The following is a 20,828-nucleotide window of genomic DNA, read 5'->3' on the forward strand; positions in this document are numbered from 1 at the left end:
CTGTTCCTTGAAAGCAGGGTTGATATAAGGAGTTGATGACATAATGTATTTAAAGTATTCAGAACAATGTCTGGCGAATGGTGAATGGATGGCTGGATGGTCAGAGGATCATTCGCATTGGTGGGTAAACCTCTAGATGGGTTCCAACTCTCCTCTGTCCCCTCAAATCCTCTGAGCCAGTTCCCAAAACTTCACTGGCACCTTTTCACTTAGCCCCACCCATAAATACCAACTTAGGGCCATTTCCTGGAACTAAGGAGACCCATCTTGAGCAGTGGAGAGGAGCCCAGGAAAGAGATGCAGGCCCCCAGTCTGCCACTGTGTGGCCTTGGGCCAGCTAGGCTCCTCTCTGGTGTCAATTTCCCCACCTGCACTATGAGCATCCAGCGTATCTCTGTTCTGAGGTCTGTCCTCAGGTGTGTTAACAGCAAGGTGTGCAGCCAGTAGGAACCCGTCCAGAGCAGCACAGGGTTTCACTCATCTTTGCTGCCTGGAATGCTGGCTCCTCTTCTCCCTGGAAAATTCTTATTTACCCTTCAAAATTCAGCTTAGATATCATTTCTGAGAAGTGTCCCAAAGTCAGAGAGACAGACTCAGACAGGCAGAGTGAAAGATGGAGATATTTAGAAAAACAGAGAGAGGAGAGGGAAGGGCAGGGGTGGGGAGGGGAGGAGAGGGGGACACAGGGAGCTCGAGGCAGAGGGGGAGGAAGGCAGGACAAGACACAGAGGCTGCCAGGCCAACCAGGTAAGTTTGTAACACGAAGCTACAACGACTAGGTCCCAGTCCCTTCGCCTCCCAGGAGCCCTGCCTGAGGCTGGGGAGGGCAACAGAGGCAGAAAGCGAGGCAGCCTCTGTGTGACGAGAGAACAAACCTGCAGGGAGGTGCTGAGACAGAGGATTGTTTATTGGGAGCTCAGGACTTGCCAGGGAGGCCCCAGAGCTTTCTCCAAAGCAGTTTCATGGCTAACCCTGCAGTCTCCTCCCCAGATTCGGGGCAGAGCTGCAGGGCCAGAGCACCTGGGTGGGCCTGGGTGGATAAGGGACACTTAAACTGTCACCAACACAGGCTAGACCTGGGAGGGAAATTGAGGCAGGTGGACAGGAATCTGGCAGTCAACAGGGAGGGATGGCGGCCGTCTGTCAGCCTCACGATGCCACAGTCAGCACAACGGCATTCTACAAGGAGCGACAGTTCTAGGTTAGGTCCCCTGAGTCCTTGTGCCCAACACCCCCGCCATATCCCCCCATCCCTGCAGCCATCTCCGTGTTCCTCCCTTACCACCCTGGGGTTAGCACCGCACTTGGACCATAGCTGGCACTCATTAAATGAATGAATGAACAAACAAATGAATGATGATTAAACGACATTCAGTGTGGGAAAGGTCACTGACTTTAGGATTTAAGAGATCTAAGTTAAAGTGCCATTTCTCCTACTAATTTACTGTGTGAACTTGGGCCAGAAATTTGGCCTCCTCCAGCCTTGGTCCTCATCTGAGAAATGGACTCAGAACTCCCTGATCTGCCCACTCCCAGCTGTTCCAAGGCTCAGAAAGTTGTGCTAGATTGAAAAGGATTGTGGGGCCATGTCAATATTCAGTAAGAAAAAGGGTCAATCTATTAGCCATGCCTGCCACAGGCACAGCAGAAGGCAGAGACAGAATATGTATTTGCCACCCTGGGGCCAGGGAAACTGTGATTCTGTGAGTAAATCTGAGAGTCCATCCTATAGGCCAGTCATGTGTCTGAATTCAACAGGAAAGAACTCTGTGATTGATTGACAATGTCTGCCATGGGCAAGTAAGGAAGGAATGGTAGCAGGTATGTCATATATTTGCCATTTCCAAGTTGGGTAATTTATAACTCCCTGAGCAATTTAGCAAATGGTGCAGAACAGACCAGGTGATGAGGCAGAGCAGTCCCGTCATAAGTTTCAAGCAGGGTTCTCCAGAGACAATCTTAAGGTCCATCTAGGCCATATCTGCATGAGAAACTCACCTCTATGATCTCCAGGGCTGCATTGGCAAAATTGACATTGAGAACCTTAGGCAGGGGAATTCCAACATCCAGGTTCACTGTGAAGAGGGGGTGGTTGAAAACAAAGATATGTGTGGGGTCTGGGTGGGACCTGCTGACCCTATTCCACCACTTTGCTTGAGCTGGCCAGCTCTCTTCTTGGAGACTCAGGTTCCCTTATTGGCCTACTCTTACTCATTCTACTAAACCCAAATGAAAACTCCCCTTTTCTGTACTGTTGTAAGCAGCTCCCCTCAGCAAAGCCTCCTTGAAGTTCTGTCAGTGCCTTGCATGCTCTGGGTCATCTATATTCTACTCATTTACATGACTATTTCCCTCTGAACTGTGAGCTTGAAGACATGACTCAGGTCAGATAGCTCTCGGGGCCCAGAGTCTGGTGTGATGCAGGAGCTAATCAGTGTTGTTTGAGTGAAAATTATCTTGATTTCTGCGTCTTAGAAATAGGGATAGACCCCTCTCCAGCCTCAGTGTCTCTATTAAGAACAATGGAGAGAGGCAATGATTCAGAAATCCTGAGTTCAGACACTCCTCGTGTCCAAAGAAGACAGTGAAGGCGGCCCGTACCGTTGAGCTTCGGCACATAAGCCACTCGGACCACATCACTGAGCCATTCTTCTAAGCGGGATGCCTGCAACAGAGCACACGGAGGGCTGGGAGGTGTGGCCCCACAGGGAACGGCGCAATCCTTCCCAGGGAGAAAAACCCAGAGGCCCAGCTGCCCCAGCCTCACTGTCCCAAGCCTGAAGGCAGTTCCTGGTGGGCTGTCCACCAGGGACCCCAAAGGGGACTCTGATTTAGGTCGGCTTCACTCTGGGCCCCATGAGCTTAGAAAAGCTGCTCTCCTGGAGGAAGGGTCTGTGGGTCCTGGAAGAGGCCCGTGTCTGAGAAAGGAGATGTGCCCGTCTCCAGTAACTCTGTGTGGTCTGCTCTTAGATTCCTGTCAGTTTAAGAACATTGAGAACAATCCATAACCTGAGACCACCGTGAGATTCCAGAACATCAGAACTCTATGAGAAGCAGCAAACTAAGGGCTCTGTGCGCCTCTGAAATACTGAAACTGTCTGAGTTCAGAAACTTTATTACCTATGTAAAGTTCCAGAATTCTGAATCCTTGTAAGGTTTGAGATATTTACAATTTTGTGAGGTTCCAAGACTTTGGAAGATCATGAGATTCACGTTCCCAAGATGACAGTTTCACACGTGCACATGTGTGTGCGTGCGCCCACACACACACATACACACACACGCACACGCACACGCACATACACACCTGCCCTGATGTCTGCCCACCCTGTCTTGTTGGGGCAGAGCTCCGACCAAGGCCAGCTCAGTCACAGGGCCCATGACTCATCCTTTCCACCCTGACTTATAGACCCTCACTACCGCCAAGCTGCTCACCCTCCCAGAAACTTACATCGAAGGCGTGGCTGAAGGGGGAGGCCAGCTTGACACTGAGACTGGTGGAGAAAAGACAGATGTTGAGGGGCCCTGGCACCCACCACCCCACCTGCTGAGTGGCACTCTGCCCCACCCACCCTGCCTGCCCCACCCCCAGCTCCTCAGGATCAAGAAACAGGATTCCAGGCCCCATTCTGCCTCTAACCAGCCTTGGCTCAGAGGCTCAGTTTTCCCACCTATGAAACAGACCTGGAGGGATCTAACCTCCCTCTGAGACATCATGACCGCCACCTCTGACTCCATGGCCCCAGAGCCTTGGTCTGACTCTCAACTGTTTGACTAAAGCTCTCTAAGGAGTGGCCCTCTCACAGACTGAGCCCTGGACACAGGGCACCCTGCACTCAGCAGTTGCTCACTGAAGGCAGTAAACCACCAACAGATCACAGCTGGCCCAGATGAGGTCCAGGGCCAGAGCCCAGACATACACCTCTGTCTCCTGAGGCCTGAGGCGTCAACCACCACCAGGAAGGGGAGATAAACTGAGGTAGTGGGCGAGGCCTTTGCCAAGCTTAGAAATAGGGTGGTGGTGGAGACTTGCAGGGGGGCAGTAGTAGCCAAAGGGGTCTGCAGGGGACCCCAAAATGGGGTCAGATGAGCACTGGGAACCTATGGTTCAGGACAGTCAGATCCCAGAGCTCCCTGGGAAAACCCCTGCATCCAGGGGCGGGACAGACTGGCCCCAGGCCCCAGGCCGAGGTGAAGGCACTGGGCCTGGAGAGTGGAGGCCCAGATTGTGTACCTGCCTCCAGGGACAACCCACTGTGCAAGTTGTGCTTTGCAAGCTGTGAAGTGCTGTGCGTGTCTAAGGAAGAATTGTCATCAACTTCATGATCTTGGTTATTATGATTATCACAGGGTGGAGAAACTAAAGAAATAACTAGTTCACATGAATAACAAGGACAGTTATCTCCGTGGCCCGCTTCAGGGCTCATAACTCAGGAGTCTGGACTCCATATCCCAGCAGTAGGTTTCTCTCCAGGGCCAGGTTTTGAGCAGCCACAGTGGAAGATGCTTGCTCTGGAGCCACTTCTCTGAGCTCCAGTTGCCTCATCTATAAAATGGGCCAACACTACCCCTTCCCCACAGATCCTGAAGGCAAAGAGGATTCTGGTAAAACACCTATAATTTAGTTGATGCTCAAGATCTAAGAGGCGGTTTCTGTTGGTCCTTCATTCTTGTTCATAAAGACAAGGGCTAGGATCCCACGTTACCGTTCCAGAGACAGGGAGAGGTGCAGCCTGGTAGCCGAGGGAGCCAGCTGGGCATTTAAAGTCATCACCTGCACAGGAAAAGCAGGCAGATTAAGCAGGAGGAGTTTGAGGACAGGCCTGCCTTGGCCAATGGATGAATTTCCACCATCCATTCCCTCCACTAACCCTTGCTGAGGCCCTATTGTGTTGTTAGGGTCCATGCTGGTCTATGAGGAGGCAACTTGAAGGTTCTGGTGCTCAGGAAACAGAGTACTGAGGGCAACCAGTGTCATATGAGAGGAAGTCCTGGGGCTGCAGGAACTTGAACAAACCCTCAATCCAGCCTGCGGTGGGGTGAGGGAAGGGATCCCCAGCGAGGTGACACCTGAGCTGAATCTTGAAAGGTGAGGAGTGAGCCAAGGGAAGGGGAGAAACGGCACTCCAGGTGGTGGTGCTGCTCAAAGACAGGGTGGTGGGACCTGGTAGTCCCGGGTAACTGAGGCTTAGGGCGCAAGGACAGGAAAGGCAAGGGAATGAGGCAGAGGGCATTGAATGGTGTGTGGTCATGGGAGCAAGTGAGCAGGAGAGGGACCTGCCTCTGCCCAGATGTGTGTTAGGGAAAACTAGCAGAGGTGGGGTGGAGGGGAGCAGACTGGAGGTAGGGGGCCAGCAGGAAACTAGAGGGTCATCCCAGAGATCCCAGAGATATCTGAGCAGAGAGGCTGGGGAGATGGGGGCAATTTCTGAGATCCTGAGGAAGCAGCATGGACGTGTGTGATGCGGGAGCAGGCAGGCGTCTAAAGGCACTTGGATCTCAGCTCAGGTGATGACACTTGGGGAGGGACTTCCTGTGTGTGCTATGCCATGTGGGGCCTCCTACCCTGAAATCTGCATCCTGGAGAGGGTTGGCCTACTCAGAACCCCAGTGCCAGCTCCCACCCCTCAGCTACTCACCCCGTTCAGCTCGAAGAGGGCTTCAGGGGTCCCTTTAGGGAGGTAGGATAGCACATGGATGTCAGCTGGGATGGAGACCGTGGCCTTCTTGTTCTGGAGCGTGACCATGGGTGCTTCCTTCACCCGCAGTGAGAGCAGGAGCTGCTGACCAGGGGGCAACTTCCTCAGGCCCTGGAGAGAAGCAGGGGCCGAGCATGGGGCGTGAGGGCAGCCCCACTAATAGAATCAGGGGTCCCTGCTCCTACCACCTTTGCCTCCCTGAAGCCCCTCTCCACCATCTTAAAACTCCCCAGAAGAAAGAGGCTCTGCTGCGTGTCTAGCTCCAATCTCCTCCTTTGCCTGAGACTCCTATGCCCTTTAGCCAAAGACTCCAATAAGCAGAGGCCCCACTCATGCTTTGAATCATTACTTTCAAGAAGGCTCACAGAGTTGGTCTGTGCCCCCAGATTCAGCTGCCCCTGCCACTCTTTCTGGTGGAAATCCAGACCTTGCCAGTTTCTTCCTAACCTCTATCAAAAACTGCTGTTTTGTAAAGACCTGGTAGTAGTCATTTCAACTTCAGTATAAATCAGAGTCCAACAGCTGGAAAGAAGCTGGTTCATCCCCAGCCAAGGGGTGGAATGCTGAAGGCCAGGCTCTGTAGTCATGTACTGATTGATGCCCACTGGTCAAATGTCTCTGAATCTTCTCCCTTCAATTCCCTTCCCAAGGCCACTGCCCTGAGTCTTCTCTCCAAGGACAAAGAAGAAAGACTAGAACCAAGATGAAATAAGGCAGCTGAAGGGTGGAGGTTCAGTCACTTGGAAAGAATCTCCTGTCCTCTGCTTGACAGAGGAGTAACAGTCACAGGATAAATGCCCAGTTGACTTCTGGGGCAGTTAAATCCTGGTCCTTTCATCTCTAAGCAAAATCTGCTATCAAGAAAAGATAGGTGTTAGTCAATCACACTTTAGTGTGAATTTGGACTCAACATTCAATCACAGCTCTGTGGAGAGCTGTATTGAGAAAGATTCTAGAGTCCATTCAGGGTCATCAGGAAAGGACTACAGAGATCAAAGCCTATGAGAGGGTCACTCACCTCAGGGGCCAAAGCCTCCAGGTCTGTAGTTGTCAATGGGACATTGCTGGGAACCTGGACCCGAGACCAAATGGGATGGAGGGTAAATACAGAGATGAGATAGGGATCCCTCAGCACATACAAAATATTTCCCCCCCTCAACCCCCAATTACATACATACATCTCTTACAGACACTCATTTTCCTTCAATTGGTCAATGATAAGCCTTACTATGTGCCAGGCACATGCTAAGGGTTTTGTGTGCCTTTGCTCATTTCACCTTTACAACAGCTCCAAGAAGGGGGTGCTATGATTACTCTCATTTTACAGATGGGAGACCCAAGGCTCCTGTTCAGGGTCATAAGCTGGTAAGTGGTGGCACCAGGCTTTGACCTGAGTAGGCTAATTCTAGAACTTCTAAACTGCCCTGCCAGAGCACACAATCTGAAGGCCCAGAAATCTGACACTAGACATTTTTGCCTTTCACCCAAAAAGTATGTTTAAAAACTATGAATTTGTTTCCAGTATTTACAAATCAGGACATTTCACTTAAGTCTGCCAGTTTCTGGCTAAAAAAATTGGAAAATCTGGTCACACCTGCCTCCCAGCTCAGAGGTCTGTTTCAACCAACCAGAGGCCTTTGGAGTGCTCTCTGGCCGCAACCTGCAGGAAATAAGTGATCAATCCCCGCTCCCTTGGGCTGAGCTGCAGATGGGGGGGCCCCAGTGGCTCAGAGCTCATTGTCTTTAGACAGGGCTGAGATCAAGAAAATGTCTCTGGGTAAGGTTTCTGAGGGCTTGGCCTTCCAGACATCTGTGAGGGCACGAGAGGGGCCAGAATGGAAACAGAGAGGTCTAAGAAGCTTTGGAACAAATGTCCAAGTAACCTTGGTATAGCCCAACCTTACTGTTCACTCCAACTCAAATCTGCTCTTGAGGAAGCAGTGGAAATGTTAGTCATTCACACTTTAGTGTAAAATTGGGCTTTGACTCAAGAAGGGCTCATCTGGCACAGGGATGGAAAGTTGGCTACATTTCATATGCCAATTTGGATCAACTGAAAGTGACTTTCTGAAGTATCATGTTGAGAAGGATTCAGAAGTCCCATTCAGGTTTAGCCAAGTAGAGGGCCACCATCAAATATCAACATCTGCCACAGGGACAAGAATGGGCATGTGTGTGCTGTAAACTTGTCTAACTCTCTCCAGTTAGAAGAAGAGGGCTCATCAAGGTTGATCAGTGATGATGTGACTAGGTCACCACTAGCATCACCAAGGCACAGCAAAGCAGGGAGCCACACTCACCAGCTCAGGGGTGATGTCCAGGTCAAGGGCACCATTGGTCTGCAGAAGCTCAAACACAGTGTTGAAGAGGTGCAGAGGCACGGTCACCTGGGATGTGTGGTCCTCCTTGGGGGGCACCTTGATGGGGTGGTGGGGCTTGGGGAAGTCGATGATGTCACCTGCTATGCTCTTCACGATGGGCTTCAGGGGCCGGAGACAGGGCATGACGGGGTCTCAGGGAGCTTGCTCACCTCCCTTTGACTCAGCATTCCCCACCTGGCCTCCACCGGTACTCAACCCCCAGCTGTGGGCAGGGCCACAGTGGGCACTCACATTGATGTCCAGCTCTATGTACTGGTTCGAGATGAGAGGCAGTGTGGCCAGAGTGAATTCCACGGACCCAAGAGCCCCAAGGGGCACCAAGCCTGCATGGAGAGGGGAGGAGGGAGAAGGACCCCACAAGTCCAGGCCCCCAAAATTACAGGCCTTACTTCTATTTATTGAGTGCTTGCTGAATGCCTAGCATTCTACTAAGATGCACTGGGCGCTCCTATAATCCCCATTTTACAGATACAGAAACTGAGGCTCCAACAGAGGAAGTCACCAGCCACAGGCTACACAAGCCCCACAGCAGCAAAGCCAGGATTCCTGTTTTCCAGAGCTGGTACCACTAACTACCTTGTTGCCCTGCCTCTCTCATATAACGTCACGTATAGAGACATAGCTGCCCCCAAGTTTTCTATCCTTATCCTAGTTATGCACTTTTATACTTTTCAAGGCCCTTTTGTGAATACAAAAGGCATCTGTGTCTCCATAAGGCTCAGAGAGACTGGGGGTCACTGTAGCTATGGGGCCTGGGGTTCCTAACATAAGCTCTGGACTTGGATCATCTTGTCTGTCCAGATAATAATAACATCTGCCTCATGCTTCTGCCAGTGCTGGACACACCACCGGTGCTCAGTATGTGACCTGAAGCCCCGGGCAGATGGGGACCTGGATGGCTCCGAGTTTCCACGCCCTGCTGAACCGGCCTCTGCCCAGAACTCCACCAGTAGGCCTCCTCAAAGGGGTGGCCTTGTCAGTCTGAGGAACACACGAAAGGACCCAGAATTCTGACCTGTCCTCTTCCCTGGTACCCCACCCACTGGGGTAATGGGGGAGTGGGTAAGAGGAGGTGCAAAGAGGAGGGGGTGGACCCCAACTTACTCAGCACAGTTCCCAGGAGCTCGTTCACCACGCCCAGCACACTGTCCACCATGGGGCACAGCTGTGTCCGGAGGAGACAGGAGTTACAGGAAAGTAAGAGCGGGCCCCAGTCTGGCACAGGGAACAGCTGCACTTTCTTTAAATGACTTGCTATGTGGTCCCAGGACCAAGGCAAGGCAGAATGTGGAGATGGATGCAGGGAGGGGCACACAGAGGGAGGGGACAGGAGCTGGAAGTGTCAGAGGGCAGAGTGGTTGGAACAGAGGACAAGTTACAAGGGCCCCCTCAGAAATCCTTGGAGGATGCTGCGGGGATGGAAAGACACATTCCAGAGACCAGTTGGGGGCGTGGGGACCAGGCCCTCCCCTGGGGAGGCAGAGTGGCTCTTCCCTCTGAGGCCTCAGGCCCTCCTGCCACCCAGGTGGGTGCTGGGAGATGTACAGTCCAGACCCCACAGAAGGGCACCTCCTGCCTCTACCTGGAGGCAGGCCTGGACCCAGGGCATCCACTGCACACACCACCCTGTGTTTCCTGAAAACCCTTGGGCTGTGAGAACAGAGAGCAAGCAGTTCGGCTTCCAGAATCCTGAGTCTGGGAGTCACAAAAGCTGAGGCCCCTGGAGCAGAAACCCCAGAGGTGACCCAGCACAGAGCCTTCAGTCCACAGCTGGGGCCGGAGGAGACAGGCGACCTGCCCAAGGTCACAGCTCTTCTCAGAGAGACGAGAGAGGGCTGCCTTTCCACTTAAACTTGGACCCCCAGACTCTAGGGCTTCTGGGGTCAGGCACGTTACAGACATGAGAGGAGACCAGAAGGGCTGTGATGGGAGGAGGGAGGACCCCCTGGGCGCCAACCAGGTGTGACCTGCAGGAAGGAGGTACCTGCAGCTGGGGTGGCTGATTGCATAGGAGAGGCCAGAAATCGGATTGTTAAGAGAAATTTCTAATCTCTAAGTGCCAGCAATTAAGTCTTATTTTTAAAACCTCTTGGAGTCACATAAATTCTGCCTTGTAGCCAATTGTTCAGAGGCCTCAGTTAGGGGCCACAATTGAAATGTACCCACACCCCCTTGTTGAAATCCAGCTGAGTCAGGCCTGGCTGGGGTCTCTGCTGCTGGGAACTTCCCTTCTCCCCCTGAGCTGCTTTTCTGATTGGATTCTTCAAGCCCAGGGCAGTTTTGCCGCTTCCACGGGTGTTCTTCACATGAGAGGTCCTGCCGGGGATCAGGAGGCCTGACTGCCCTTTGCAGGCTGTGTGTCCCCCGCAGGCCCCTCCCCTCTCCGTCCTCGATGAAGTGGGGTCTTGGCCAGACCAGCTCTTCTCAAGTGTAGTTCAAGGGACAGCAGGGGCAGGCCAGGGACAAGCATCCTGGAGCAGTTTAATCGTGAGGTGCTTAACATATGATGCATTACTATACATGTACATGATTTTCTGGACATGTTGGCTAAGCACAGGGTTCAGTTTAAAATCACTGAGTGACCCAATTTTAATTCAGAGCTAGTTTAAAGAAATATATAAATAATAATATAATACACGTGGCAAAGACAGAGCAGGGGATAAGAAAGGGACTTGGATTTGGGAGCAGGGGACTCAGGTCACCTGAAGCTGTGAGTTTAGGATTGGGAACTCTGGGGACACATTGTGCCAGGCCACCTCCAGACTGATAGGTGGCACCTGGGAGTCCCGTGGGCAGGCCAGGATGGGATTACCTGGTGGGCGTGAAAGGAAAGAACAGCCTAATCCTGTCTGGCGCCCAGATTTACTCCAAGCTGGGGAAGGAGCGGCAAGCCCAGGGGGAGGGGTGCCACTAGCCTATGACCCCCACACTCACCAATCCTGGCAGCACTTTGAAGAGTGTCTGTTCCACAACCCCAAAGAGCGGTGCAGGCAGCACCCTGGGCAGAGAGAGATGCGTGAGGGTGTGGTCAGTGTACAGGGACAGTGCCAACCCAGATGATGTAGCAGGCTGGGCACTGGGGGCTCTGGACATCTCCTGTCTTCCTTCCTGGTGGGGTTGGCTGGGGCTTTGGGGACCTGGGTTCAAATTCTGGGTCTGTCTCAACATGGGACCCAGAGGAGGATTTCAGTTTCCCCATCCATACAGTGCCTGCCTTAGAGTTGTTGCCGCTGAGATCAAATGGGAGTGTTTATGTGTCTGTACTCAATAAATATCTGATACCCTGTCTCCTCCAATAAGTATAGACAAGTGACATTTGGCCTAGAACAGCACCTGACTTAGAGTGAGGGTTTAATAAGTATTCGTTGAATGAATGAATATTTGTTGAATGAATAAATATCTGTTGAATAAATGAACGCATGAGAGGGTGGCCTGAGGATGAGAAGTGCATGCAGATGGGCTTAGGTCTGTTTGGAGACCATGGGGGTACAGAGGGAGGGGTGACAACCACAGGACCACAACCACAGGTCACCAACACCCTCCTGGGCTCCACCTCCTCCAAGCCCCCTCTAGCCCATAGGAGCAGGATGGAGCCCAAAGACCCTGCCCAGAAACCCCTTATTAAGGCCCTTCTGCAGAAGGACCAATCTAGGTACCTTCTTCTTGGGAGCTAACACAGAGCTGCCTGATCACCCATCACTGCTCAGGGCCACCCAGCACAGGTGGAGTGTAAGTATGGGATTTGGCCTGGAACAGAGAGACTAACAGGGGTTGACTCAAAGTTTGGGGCAGGGGCCACTGGGGGTCTGTGTAGAGTGCTGAGAGAAAGCCTTGGACCTGAGTCCAGAGCCAGCGCATCTTCATGCTTGCCTCAATCTGTGTGTGTGACCTTTGACAAGTTCCTTGCCCTCTTTGGGCCTCAGCTGTCCCATGGGAGTGACGATTCAAACAAGTATAGGAAGGGCCATTGTGTTGGAAGAAATGGATACAGAAGTGCCAGAGACTTCCAGATCATTGAATTTAGGTCCTCGTAATACAGATGGGGACAGTGAAGCCCAGAGAGGGGTGGGGGTTTCTGTGGGGGTCACACAGCAAGTCAGGGCTGAGCTGGGTGTCTGATTTGCTAAGAGAAGGGACTGAGATGTCCACAGGTCAAGGGACCACAGGGGACCCTTGTTCTATTTGGAAGAAGGGACATTAGGAGAAAGGGGACACTCAGGAGTGGATATGGCAAACCGCGGACTGGGCCAGAGCTCGTGACGGTGTTGGCCTCAGTCTACGGCTCTGTGAGGCGGGGTAAGCCAGCAAGACCGGCGGAGGCGGGGTGAATTCAGGACCCGCCCAGCGGGCCGGTCCCAGGAGACCCAGGAGATGCCCGTGCGCGCAGGCGCGATGAACCCGGCAGGTAGGGGCGCGGGAAACGGCCCAGCACCGGCTCAAGCCTGCGAACTCACCCCGAGAGCACGCTGATGTGGCCCAGGAGCGTGCTGCAGCGCTTGAGGATGAGGATGGGCGTACCTCGCGCGCTCACGCCCAGTGCCACCCGCGACGACACGTTCACCTCGGCGGCCAGCTGCAGGAGTCCCCCCAGGGGGCTGCAAGACCAGAGGCTGGGACCTGGCCTGGCCACGCTCCACCCACCAGGTCGCCTCAGCCACGCCCACCCCAGGGCTCTGTCGAGAGGTGGGTGGGCTAGCCCTGCGAGCGGTCTAGTCCCCAAGCCCCCTTCCCCCAACCCCACCGGTGAGCTCCAGGCAGTGGGGTAGGGGTCTTCAGGGAGAGTGAGATGGAAGTCCCAGACATCAGTGGGTTGAACATCCCTGGGGAGGGGTAGTGGGTTGCGATCCAGGGAGGGAATAGGAGAATGAGAGTCCCTTGGGAAGGAAGTAGGGTGGGATAAAATAGGGGGCAGGGGGGTGGGTGTTGGGGGACAATAGGGTAGGGGGTCCCCAGTGGGGCAGTGGGATGGGGTGGGGAGCAGTAGGGTAGAGGTTCCCAGGGGCACACTCACCCAGAGCCATGCAGGCCCACCTTGGTGTGCAGGGTCACCTGCACCCCAAACTCCGGCAGCAGCTTCAGAGACACCTTTGGCAGTGTGACCTCCTCAAACGTCAGGCTGCGTGGAGAAGGCCACTCACTACCAGACACCCCCCAGCGCTACTCCCTTAGTGCCTGGACCATCCCAGACCAGGCAGCAAGCACCTACAGCCTCTCTCCGGTGTGTCTCCCATCCCACCTCTAACCCATAAAACCAACAGTGGGCCCTTGGGCCTGTGACTTCACCTCTCTGGGCCTCGGTTTCTTCACCTGTGAAGGGGGGTAATACAAGTACTCACTTCAGAGGCATGTTACAAAGACAAGTGAGATAAGGTAGGTGCAGCAGCTGGTAAAGCACATGCTCTAGAACTGTAAACCATCATCCTCACTGGAGGCTCAATGAATTAAAGTGCCCCTCCGACCCCATCCCCATGGCCACAACCCTGGTTCCGTCTCTGGCCTAAGTCACTGTCCTCCCACTCCCACCTCCTAGGCTTGTATATCAACCCAAGGGGGTTCTCAAACACAGCTCCCCACAGTTCATTATTTTGTCTGTCCTCTGGGCCTTTGCCTCAGCTGTTCTCTCAGTCTGGAACATCCTTTCCTTGACTTTCCTTCCATTCTGAATCCACTGTCAGCTAGCTGACAGCTCTCCTGATTTCAGCTAGGGTATCTCCTCCTGCAGGAAGCTCTCTTTCCTGCTTCTCTGATGCAGGCAAATGCCTTCTTCTAAGCAGCTCCCACACCTGGCCGGACTGTCTCCGTCACTGCCCTGAGCTCACAGGATCATGACTCTTGGGCCTAGTCTCATACTGGCGGCTCTTTGAAGCCAGGACAATGTCTGGTTCATGTCTGAGGCCCCAGCATCACCAAGCAGGGGGTAGTCTACAGTGGGAGGGGGACTAGATCTATTAATAATAATATTATAATAATAATAACTAATATTTATTGAGCATTTACTATGTGCCAGGTTCTATTTTAGCTGTTTGACACATAGTCACCATCCTGGCAACAACCCCACAAGCAGCTGCTCATGGTGCAGCCGGTAAAAGCCAGATGGTTCCAATTTCAGCTCTACCATTAACTTGGGCAAATCACATGGCTGCTCCATGCCTCAGTTTCCACATCTGTAAAATAGGGATAATGACAGTGTCCACCACAGAGTGATACTTAGTGATCCTCCAGGCAGTCAGCCCTGACCAGCTCCCTTTCCAGACATCCATTTACTATTTTGGGAGGTGGACATTGATCCCCCTTTCTGCTCCCAGCACCCCATTTCCTCCTGTACAGGGACACTTCCTGATCCCCCAGCTCCTGGCCTTCAGCCTTTCCTGAGGATCCCTGATCCACCACCAGCCATGGACTGGTTTCTGCCCAGCTGAGGCAGGCAGCATTGCCGTGATTAAACACCCAGACGGCCCCATTACCGCCCTCCCTCGCTGGGTTAGGATGAGCTCAGGCAGGTTGCTTCACTGCCTGCCAACCAATTTTAAAGAGTCAACCTCTTCTTTATTCCCCAAAGCAAAGACCAGCCTTTCTGTAGGGCACACAGTAGGTCAAATGGCCACATTGTGAGGACTTACCCAGAAAGCTCCTCGACGACGCCAAAAACCCCTCCGTAGCTCAGCAGGCCACCTCCTCCGAGCAGGCCCCCCGAGCCCAGGAGGCCTTGGTTCACCGATGTGACCGTCCCCAGCACATTCTGCAGGATAGGCCCCCCAACCAGTGAGTTCTGGATGGCTGCAAAGAGGGCAGGGGTAGGAAGGTTCATTTTTGGATGAGGAAACTAGGGCCCCGAGACGGGTAGAGACTGGCCCAAAGTCACACAGCAAATTGGTTTGGGATTGACCCTGGGCCACCCAGTAGCACCAGAAGAGAGGGCAGAATTAAAGGAGGGAGCATGCAGCATTTGCTCCCTGTAGCATTTGCTATTCATGACTATTCTATCTTAACCCTGAGAGTGTTGAGGCCTGGAGCCCCAAATGCCTAGTAGAGTCCCCCCGCTCCAGAAATGTGGGGCAGCCAGCACCCTCCCCTGGACCTCCTCAACCCCACTTGCCCCTCCCTGAGGGAGACACAGCCCGCGCATGCCCATACCACCCAGTTCACCTCTCAGAAGAAAGTGAACTAATCCTGCATTGGAACCTGCAAGCAAGCCTTTAACCCCCTGAACTCTGTGTGGTTGGGAATCAAAACCTTTCCTCGTCTGTTCCTGCAGTGTAAGCATATCAATGGGGTTGTTGAGGCTGCAGCGGACCCCTCACACAGTGCCCACCTTGGGCTCACCTTTGCCGAGTTCATCCTTGTCAATCCGAGCCAGCGTGCCCACTGTCTCAAGCAGCCCCTGGCACGGAGTCACCAGACCCCAGAGGAGAAGCAGGGACCACACACCCAGCATCATCGGCGTCACACCTACCAGGGGCGGAAGCGGGAACCCTGAGGCCATCCTGTCCTGGTGCCCAGGATCCTCTTCCTCCCTGTGCCCCTTTACCAACCTGGGGCCCTCCCACCCACCTGGCCCAGCTCAAGTCCAGCTTCACTCCCAAGAAAGCCTTCTCCATCCAATGCAAGCAAAGGCTAACACATCTGACTTAAAAGTCTTAGTCCTCTGTGACCCCAGTGGCCCTGGAGCTGTCCCTGAAGGAGAGCGACAGATGGGCCTTCCTTTCTGGGACAGCAGGATGGGAGCTCTATTCCCTGGACCACTTTCTTATTGGCTCATGAAGTCGTTTGAGAAGGGGTGGCTGATTGGAGACATCCAGTACTAGACCTAACATTCCTCATTTCTCTCCTCCTGCCCTCCTTTATTCTGAATGATGTTGGAAAGAACGAGGTGGGAGGTGGGAGCATAGCTAACTTACTAGTTTCATAGAATGGGACTTTTCTGCATGCAGTTCCATATCTGCCAGCCCAATCACATACCCATCTATCCCCTCATGTCACCCCTGCTTAAACCCTTCTGGGGTCCCCCACACAGGCTCCTTACTGTTACTCACAAGGGCCCTGCCTGCCTTCTCGGTGTTAACCATGACAAGCTCCTTCTACCTCAGGGCCTTTGCACATTCTGTTCCTTCTGTTAGGAAGGCTCTTCCTCTGGTTTTTTGCATGACTGACTCTTCATCCTTCAGGTTCTGAATAAATGTCACCTGCTAGGAAAAGCCTCCCTCTTTTACTTTGTATAAAGAAGCCCATCTTTCACTAAACACCACCCAGAATATTTACTTTAAAGCAATTTGCTATTATGCATCATTTTTGTGTCCTTGTTTGCCACCTCTTTGAGCTCCATGAGGGCAGGACTGTGTCTAGGGCCTCCATGCACGGTTGTATACTGGAGGGGTTGCCTGCTGAGGGGGTGAGTGTGGATGGAAATTTAGCTCCACTTCACTCGCCAACTGTTTGCCCTGGCACAGACTATGTCTACCCAGGAGGACCCCCTTTTCTCATTTGCACAGGGGTGCATACAGGTTCTGTATGGACCAGCAGCTGTCCCAGCATTGTCTGTCTTCTTTCCCCAGGACTTGTCTCAGAGTGGCTCCCTGTAACCTTGGGTCTCTCACAGAAGGAAATACTCCCACAGTGGGAAACCAGTCAGAGTCTGTGGCTTAGAGAAAAATGGGCACCCCTTGAGTCTAGGACATTTCTGACCTCAGCCCACCCATCTCTGCTTCTGCCCTCTCTGAGCCCTAGTTTTCCCATCTGCAAAGTAGACATTTTCTCCCATTACCTTCCAGGTGCCCCCAGAGCCCTCCCAGGGAGAATTCCTTCTGTGCCTATTATTCAGGTGGGACAGCGGGGTGGTCCCAGGGTCAAGGGTTGAGGATCTGGATAAAGCCTGGGCTCCAGTAAGGCTGCCTTACCGGCTCCTGCAGTTCCACGAGGGGTGGGGTGGGGGTTCCCGGCCTCCTGTCAGCTCCTCCACCCTCTTGGGCCCGGGGGCGGCCCTTATATCCCTACAATGACTCTGGGGACACAAAGGGGGCACAGCCGCCAGAAACCCGTCAAGGTGTCACGTCAGAAACAAATTGTGGTTTTCACCGCGGACCTAAGCTAAGCCTTCCTTCTTGGGGGAGAGTGAAGGAGGGGCTGGGGTCGGTGCCCAGGGGTGGGAATGGAGGCATGGGGGCTGCAGAGGCAGCCGCGCCCCGCCCCCAGACATGCCCACCTATGGGGTCTCCCTCCGGGATTCCCGAAGGGCCACACCCGAATGGCACAGAATCCACCCTGCCTCCCCTCCTACCCCAACTGAGGCCCAGGGAGAGAAAGAAGGAGCTTAGGGCTGCTGGGTCTTCTGACCCTCTGCCACCCCCACCCCAGGCCTGGCGTCGGGGACAGCCATGGGGACAGACATGAGGCCTGGAGAGAAGAACTCTGGGCTGATGTCGGGGAGGGGCACCAACCCCACCCCCACCTCCAGAGACCCAGCGTCCCCGGTGCTCCAGAGCAGGCTGCCTTTTCCCCCTCCTGAGATGGCAGTGGAGAAAAATTCATTCGTTCATCCATCCATTCATTCGTTAGTTCTTCAGCTGGCATTTGGGGAACCCCATACTGTTTGCTGGGTGCTGGGGATACAACTACAAACAAAAGAAACAAATCAGCAGCCCTGAGGAGATAACTGATAGAAATATCATGCAATTAAAGTATTTTCTAGTAGCCACATTAAAATATATATATATATATATATATATATATATATATATATATATATATATATATATATATATAGAAGAAACAAATGAATTAATTTGCATAGTAGAGTTTATTTAACCCAGTATATCCAAAATATTATCATATACTGTCTAATCAATATAAAATTCTTAATGCCTCACCCTACACTTTTTCTCATACTAAGTCTGAACACCAAATTTGGTCTCGCCACATTTCAAGTGTTCAATCTCCTCATATACCATTGACCATCATATGGGCCAGCACAGCTCTGAAGGGAACAGGTAAGCACATGATGCAGTAAGTCAGAGGCTGATGCAAAAATAAAGCAGTAGAAGGGGTGTAATTTTCAGTATGGTGTCAGGGGAGGCCTCCTATTAGAGCCAGTGTGACTTTTGACCTGCAGGAGGAGAGGGAGTGGGCCAGGTGGATGTCTGGAGAACAGCCCACCAGATGGAGGGATGGGCAAGTCCAAAGGCCTTGAGGTGTTGTGTTCCAGGAACATCAGGGAAGTCTGTGCGTTTAGAGGGATGTGGGACATGGGGCTGAGGAGGGGATGGGGCCCTGCAGGTTACTGTAGGGGCTTGGCAGACTTTGGCTTTTGTTGGCACTTCTTCTGCAGGTCCTGGCTCAGGCATCCTCTCCTCCAGGAAGCCTTCCTGACTCCCAAGCTGGCTGTGATCCTACAGCCTCCTGGGATCCCCTCTGTCAGAATCGGTGACATTCAGGGCTGTAACCATGTTTCTGGTGCTCATGGTCTCCTGCCCGGGGCCCTGAGGCCCTGCTGATGAGCTGGGGAGGAGGGATGGTATTGGCCTGGTTCACCTCCCTATCTCTGAACCGCTAACCATATAGTGTTCATCTTATGACTGAAGACACCAAGCCAGCTTTCTCAACATCACTTTTTAAAAAATAAGCCTTTTATTGAAATATAAAGCTCAGATCCTAAGCGTACAACTTGTTGAATTTTTACAAACAGTACACCAGAAGTCCCTGGGATCCCCTCCAAGTCCTGACCTTAATGGATGAGCCCAGTATGCTCTTGGGCTCATGTCAACGGAACTGCATGTGTGTACTCTTTCCTGCGTGGCCCCTTCACACCCTGTGTCTATGCAATTTATTTACGTTGTGCAAGGCAAAGATTTGTTCTTGTTCTCTATGTGCTACCCCATTGTGTGAACACCCCCAGTTTGCTATCCATTCCCCTGTCTAAAGGCACCCAGACCTTCCAGTTGTCTCTTAGAGTAAAGTTGCTCTGAATATCCTTGTTGAGTCTTTTTTGTGAACATGGGTTTATCTTCTACTTCTCTCAGATGGCCAGCCAGGAGCGGGATTGCTGGACCACGGTGCTGCACACGCATGTGCCTGGCGAGTTTTCTGGGGAACCGCCAGGGCTCTCCCAGTGCCTCTGCACTGGCACTCCCACCAGCAGTCTGGGAGTCACAGCTGCTCCGCATCCTCGCCAGCACTGGGTGTTGCCAATATTTTTAAGACATTTTTTGGAAGGAGCAGAAGGAAAAGCTAGCACCTAACATTTATGGAGCGCTTATTGTTTGCAAGCACTGATATGTGGGAATCCATACGGTCACCACGAAGACAGGAAGGTTAGCACTGTGAGTATCTCCCCATCTTACCCTCAAGGAGCCAAGGTTCTCCAAGGGGAAGCCACTGGCCCAAAGTCACACAAGAGCCCAGCCACCTGTCTAACTGTGACAGTCATCATCTCAGCCACCGCTTGGCCCAGCCCCCTGGAAGGGAGGAAGATGCTACCCAGTTTCTGGCCTTTTTTTTCCCAATTCCTTGCACACCCCACTCCAGAGGACACCACTTACCCACCTTCATGTGCTGAAGTCGAGTCAGGGATGGGCCGGCCCATGAGAAGGATTAATGAAAATCCATATCTCCAGGCCCCATCTTGCAACCCGGACTCAACAGGCCTGGGGTACGGGGCCTGGGAACTGGCGTGTTTAACCAGTCTCCAGGGGCAATCTGATGTGCAGCACTTTTGAGAACCCTGGGTGATGTGGAGCCAAGGAAGGGATTAGAGCAGGAGAAGGACTTGAGGAGAAAGACCTCCTAGGCATTAGCTCCCAGAGTGAAGGTCTGGAACCAGAATTCCTGGGTCCAAATCCCGACTCTGGTCATCACTATCTCAGGGCCTCAGTTTCCCCAGCTGCAAAATGGGCTGATGTTACATGTCCTCACCCTCACCTGACTAGTCTGGCTGTGAGAACGGTATCCAGGAGATGAACTGTAAGGCATCAAGGAAGAGGTGCCAGAGAAAGTCAGGGGATGGCAAGGTCCCTTGGAGGTCCCCCCGAAGGTACTGGAGCTGAAGTGGGCTGGGAGGGAGAAGGCAGGCTGAGTGGTGACTGGTGTGGACACAAACGTGGGGAATGGTGTGTAGGCTTCATCCTTCCCACCATCCTGGCAGGCCCCCAGGATCAAAGACCTGGCTCTGCTCCCTTCTTGCTCTGTGACTATGAGCAGACTACACACCCTCTCTGGATCTCACTTTCTTTAAAGGTAGATGCTGCGTCTTGCTGCTGAATGTTGTGTGAAAAAGCAAGGAGGAGACATGGACTCAGGCAGAGAGGGTTCAAGTCTAGCACTACATGCAAGTGTGCCCTTCGGCACTGGCTGCATCTCTCAGAGCCTCCACTTCCTCAAACAGTGAAGCTTAGAGGGTAGGCAATGCTCATGAGGAGAGAATCTCCACCACTACCTCCCTAGGAGTTGGGGTCACAGCGCAGGGCTCCCCCTGCCAGCCCAGCCCTCATTTTATGCCCAGGGTAAAGCAGAGGTAACTGATCACTCAAAGAATGTTGAAATCAGATTAGAGGTTAGAGCATTTAACCCCTCTCCCATTTCCCAGATGGGAAAACTGAGGTCCAGAGAGGAGCTATGGTTTGTCCTCGCCCTTCTGGCTCTCAAGCTTTGTGCCTTGGTTTCCCCACCATCTGTGCACTGGGCCTGGGGAGGGTAGTGGTGTGGTTTTAGGTGGCCCTGAATTTACTGTGTGAACATCCACAGACGGGATTAGGGGAGT

General features: G+C 52.9%; 1 protein-coding gene across 1 annotated transcript; it reads right to left on the reverse strand.

Moving 5' to 3' along the window:
* Positions 1 to 1,149: 1,149 nt before the first annotated feature.
* BPIFB3 (BPI fold containing family B member 3) lies at positions 1,150 to 15,521 on the reverse strand. Its single transcript, XM_010982394.3, has 15 exons — positions 15,404 to 15,521; positions 14,701 to 14,857; positions 13,092 to 13,196; positions 12,535 to 12,675; positions 11,015 to 11,078; positions 9,185 to 9,245; positions 8,312 to 8,403; positions 8,000 to 8,179; positions 6,718 to 6,771; positions 5,640 to 5,810; positions 4,707 to 4,774; positions 3,452 to 3,494; positions 2,602 to 2,665; positions 1,999 to 2,075; positions 1,150 to 1,179 (listed from the first exon to the last, which is right to left on the reverse strand). The coding sequence occupies exons 1-15, from the start codon at positions 15,516 to 15,518 to the stop codon at positions 1,150 to 1,152; spliced, it is 1,422 nt and encodes a 473-aa protein (XP_010980696.1). The 5' UTR covers positions 15,519 to 15,521.
* Positions 15,522 to 20,828: the final 5,307 nt, after the last annotated feature.

Source organism: Camelus dromedarius, chromosome 18, assembly GCF_036321535.1.
Source record: "Camelus dromedarius isolate mCamDro1 chromosome 18, mCamDro1.pat, whole genome shotgun sequence".
NCBI lineage: Eukaryota > Metazoa > Chordata > Mammalia > Artiodactyla > Camelidae > Camelus > Camelus dromedarius.